Below are 4,739 nucleotides of genomic sequence, written 5' to 3' on the forward strand. Positions count from 1 at the left end.
ATCTATATGTATTTACAAAGCAGGTTTCCCTGAAAATAAATGGACATTTGTACACATTAATCATTTACTGTATTTTTTTAAGCATCATAAATTTCTATCTATGATGATAAACCCCTCGAAAGATAAAAAGGTTACGACCACAAATTTTTGTCATTCAAGTACGATGAAGTTGTAAAAAAAACTTTTTATAAAAGTTTTTCTTTCACGATATGCCTCGTAAACGGCAAATTTTTAATATCAACAGGAATCTTATTACAGAAGCGTTTACATTGCCCCTTAAATGAATTTGTAACTTATTTACATAAACATAACAATTTTGTTTGTACTTATATCTACTACGTTGATAAAAAGTTCAAAAAGTTCAATTTAAACAAATAAGACATGTTATAAAAAAAACTGTTCTTTCAGACTCTAAAGCTCAACTCACACTGGCGCAGAGTCGAAGCGTCGCGACGTGTCATGTTTTTCGCCTATAGCATATTCATCTCTATTTTCATATCATTAAGGTACAAACACGTGTTATGCAAATACGAAATTCGCTACTTATTTACTGCAGGCCTGCTAGGACTTGCTTCTTTAAAACAAAAAATAGGTCAACAATGTAATATATATTCTTATTTGTATATAGTTTAATATTAATAATGTATTAGTTATTTTTGATACAAGTGCGGAAAGTTAGTCATTATTCACGAGTCTCGAGGTTTCTTGGCGCGAGGCAGAGGCGAGGGTCAGGACTCGAGACAAGTGAAAATGACAAATCCGCACGTGTATCAAACGACGTTTTTAAATCATTTACGAAAAAACTACATTGAAAGTAAAATGAATAGTATTTAAAAAAAAGCTCGTTTTATTTCATTGTCTGATAGAAATTCAGAGTACAATGGCAACTGTTGCCTGTATTCAGCCACATTAAAATTACTATGGTCTCGCGTAATACTCACCTCCCCGGTCATTGTTAATACTCAATCAGTCATCTTTATTGAAAATACTTTGGTATTTATATGTAACACGTTGTTTTATAAAACACCTATGTAATTTAAACAAATAAGATGTTTGTAAGTAAATATAAGTTTTAATGACGAATGACTTACGTCACAAAGCACATAACTATTAAATAAATATACAACCTCTTTCGTTCTATGTTTAAGATTAAAACAACAGTAAATTTAAATAATCTCAGTACAGAGTACTAAAAAAACCGACCTCAAAAGTAAGTGGAATTACGTCTATTTGCTAAATTTTATTGAAATATCCCCTAGTTCGCCACTATACAGGACTTGACACTGGAGATAATAAAAATCGGTTCTCACTACTCAATAGTTATTTGTTCAACAAGAGAGCAAAGTCGTTTTTTGGTGCGAGTGCTGTTTTTGAGTCCTGAGCAAGCGAAAGATTCTATAGTTGAATCACGAGCGTAGCGAGTGATTCAGAATCTTGAGCGAAGCGAGGGACTCAAAAATACGAGCTGCAAAATAACTTTGCTCTCGCGTGATACATACAACTTTTCACCTCAGCAGCGAGAACATATATATATACTAAAGGGACAAGTAATAAAAACACGTCATGAAAGCAAATGCATCATTGTATATTTACAAAAATACAGAATTTACAAAAAATTAAAAGTGGAACGTGAAGTTTGTACAATTCTGTAGATTAAAAGTTACTGTTTTATTTGGAACAGTAATCGTCGTAGTGTTTGCTACTTGAGTAGTGGTCGAGGTTTCATTATGAGTTGAGCTGGATTGTGACCCTTCCCGCACCGTAAAAGTTGGTGATTCTGGGCGGGTTTGGGTATGATTCGCATCACTGGAGGTGCTAGGTTGTGCCCAAGAATGCGAAGTCTGTTTTAGGTTTATCGAATCTATAATACGCTTACAGATTTTTGATTTATTTTCTATTGAATCTTCGATATATCCTTCAGCCACTGTACTTGATCTCCAACCGCCATGGCGCTTCAACGTTGTGAGGTCAGCTCCTCCATCTGCCAAAAGAGTGGCTGATGTTCGCCTGAAGCAGTGGCCAGTGTATAGCTGCGGCTCTTTCAAATCTAAAAATGTTGCGATTTCTCGTGCAGTCGCTCCTATTTTATTAATACCCATCGGTTGCCGCGTACATTTTCCATTACGATATTGTATGAAAAAGCGGTCTGTGATCGTATTGGGAGGGCGCAATGCTTTATATTTCTGGACAACGTGTGCGTATTCCTCACGGACGACGAACGACCTGTCTATATTTGTTTTCGTATTTGGCAGGTTAATCAAAAGAAGGTCGCTGGAATGTTGTTCAATGGCATTAGGAGTTAGATTCAATAACTCGTTGGAGCGGCATGCTCCGTTTATTCCAATGATAAGGATGACCTGAAACATAAATAAAACGTCAATAAGTATTGTGTCTTTTAGAGCAGTCTTAAACGTGGATTTCTCATAATATGTAGCGTTATTTTTAACCATAAAGTTCCAATACAAGTCGCCAAAACAACACATTTAAGTAGGTAAGTATAATTATGTTGATAGAAATTGATAACATAACTCATTGACTTACAAATAAATGGACGACGGGTCTAATACAAAAACCACGAAAAAAGTGTCCCATTCGAAATTTAAATTGTAATGTCATCGCAGTATCGCGCTGTCAGTAGAACAAATGAAGACTAAAGCGGAGTTTGGCGCTCTGTATACGATTTTAGCGCCTTACAAGTGCGGACACTTTTTAGCGCGGACCCGACGTCCATATAATTGTAAGTCAATGGCATAACTACCAAAGTCCAAATTGTATTAACAATTAAAATATAACGCTACGACAACAGTAATAATATTCAATACTTACTTTTGCGGCTAGGAAAGTGCAATCTGGAGCTTCATTAAGAAATTTTTCAATATTAGCAGCCGTGAAAACTTTCGATTTTTTTGATTTGTGGCCGACGGCCGATCTTTTCAAAAACGCAATCAGCTTTGCGTAAGTGTTTATATGGACGTTATTTTTAGTTTGTAATGTAGCATTCAACATCGAATATATACTCCACATCGTTGACGGCTGTTTTGTATGCGACATTTCAATGAAATAAGACAGAAGCACAGTTTCCGACATAGTGTTTCCTGCGCCCTTTTCGTGCCTCCATTTGTCAAAATGCTCGTAGACTTTCAGGTACTTTTCACGAGATTTACTAGGCAAGAAACTTAGTTCAGCATTTTTAACAGTTTCAACTAACTCTGGAGGAGTTAAAAAATTGTCGTCTTCACTGGAATCGCTCATATTTTCTATTTTATTACGTAGGTAGGTATCCAATTAACTATCAAAGAAGTACCTATCGCAAGCAAATAAGAAATTTTGAATTAAAAAAAAAAGAAAGCGCGCTTTTATTTATTGCGTTCCGGAACGTTCTCGCTTGTATTCATTGAAATCACACATTGTAAATATTGTTATCTTTAATTGACGTTATAAATTTAGCATATTTTTATTGCAACACTTGCTTTATTTTTAATGAAAATTGTAAAAACTAAATTATCATAGTATAAAATCGTATTTGTATTTCTCACATAATTTATCTTTTAGATGAATTGACGAGTTTCCGAACGTGCACTCGTTCAGCCATTTTGTGGGGGTCTACTATGTAGCTTAAATATCGAAGTACGAATAAACCATAATTTTCTTTTTCCTTTTTCTTGTAATGAAGTGAAAGGGACGGAGCGACTGATTTTGAAATATGTCGAATTTGTATTAGACCCCTTCGCATTAAATAACAAGTCTCCACTTAAAAAGCAAAAAGCTACTTTTTCTCACGGAGTGAGCAAAATAAGATTTTGCTCACTGATTTCACACAGCAAAATAGCCTTGTTCGAGCTGCTGAGGTGAAAAGTATATTGAGAGTAAAACGCCTTGAATTGGAGAAATAGCAAACTCAACCATTAAAGTAATTGCTCCTAAATTAAAGTTAGGCGCTATTTATAAAAATTAATCTTCATGCGTGAACAGCCACCCTTCGAGGTGGATGCTTTTCTTCAAAATGAAATGGGACCACTATAGAAGTACCCCCTTTACAACAAAAAAAGAATCATGAAAATCGATTCACAAATACCGGAGTTATCGCGTAACATGCGTACAAAGAAAAAAACAGAACATCCAGACGAATTCAGAACCTCCTCCTTTTTTAAAGTCGGTTAAAAAAATGGAAAAGTAAAAAGCACTAGTGCGAAAAATCCAACTTTCGGCACGATTTGTAATACGAAAAATAACCACGTTTTGAGCAACTGTATTAAAAAATGTTCTCGTTGTTTATGGATTTTCAAGTGACATTTCCAATCATACAACTGCTATGGACAGGCGTGCCGCTTACCACTAGGCGCACAACTTGTTCGTGTCATCACTTGCATATAAAAAAAATACATTTATACTTTGTGTCTTCTACTAAAATAATTGCAAACATAATTGTAACATTACAAAAGTTATTTATATTTTTAATAATTCATTCGTTCGCAATTAATAACTTTCGAATAACCTTTTTAAATAAACTCAGTACAGAGTAATAAAAAACCGACCTCAAAAGTACGTGGAATTACATATAATTACCAAGTTTTATTGAAATCGGTTACCGGAAAGTGCAACCCCGGATTCATCCCCTATTTCGCCACTATACGGGACTTGACACAGGAGATAATAAAAATCGGCTCTCACTACTCAAAGTACATTGAGAGCCATTCAAATCATCAACCATTAAAATAATTGCTCCTTATAATAAAATT

The 4,739-nt window shown here is 34.7% G+C and overlaps 1 protein-coding gene across 1 annotated transcript; it reads right to left on the reverse strand.

Moving 5' to 3' along the window:
- Nucleotides 1-1,554: 1,554 nt before the first annotated feature.
- Nucleotides 1,555-3,252, reverse strand: LOC113229237. The gene is made up of 2 exons (XM_026462766.1): nt 2,827-3,252; nt 1,555-2,357 (listed from the first exon to the last, which is right to left on the reverse strand). The coding sequence occupies exons 1-2, from the start codon at nt 3,250-3,252 to the stop codon at nt 1,617-1,619; spliced, it is 1,167 nt and encodes a 388-aa protein (XP_026318551.1). The 3' UTR covers nt 1,555-1,616.
- Between the last annotated feature and the right edge of the window lie 1,487 nt (nt 3,253-4,739).

Source organism: Hyposmocoma kahamanoa, unplaced genomic scaffold, assembly GCF_003589595.1.
Source record: "Hyposmocoma kahamanoa isolate Upper Pololo Valley unplaced genomic scaffold, ASM358959v1 100053, whole genome shotgun sequence".
Taxonomy (NCBI): Eukaryota; Metazoa; Arthropoda; class Insecta; order Lepidoptera; family Cosmopterigidae; genus Hyposmocoma; species Hyposmocoma kahamanoa.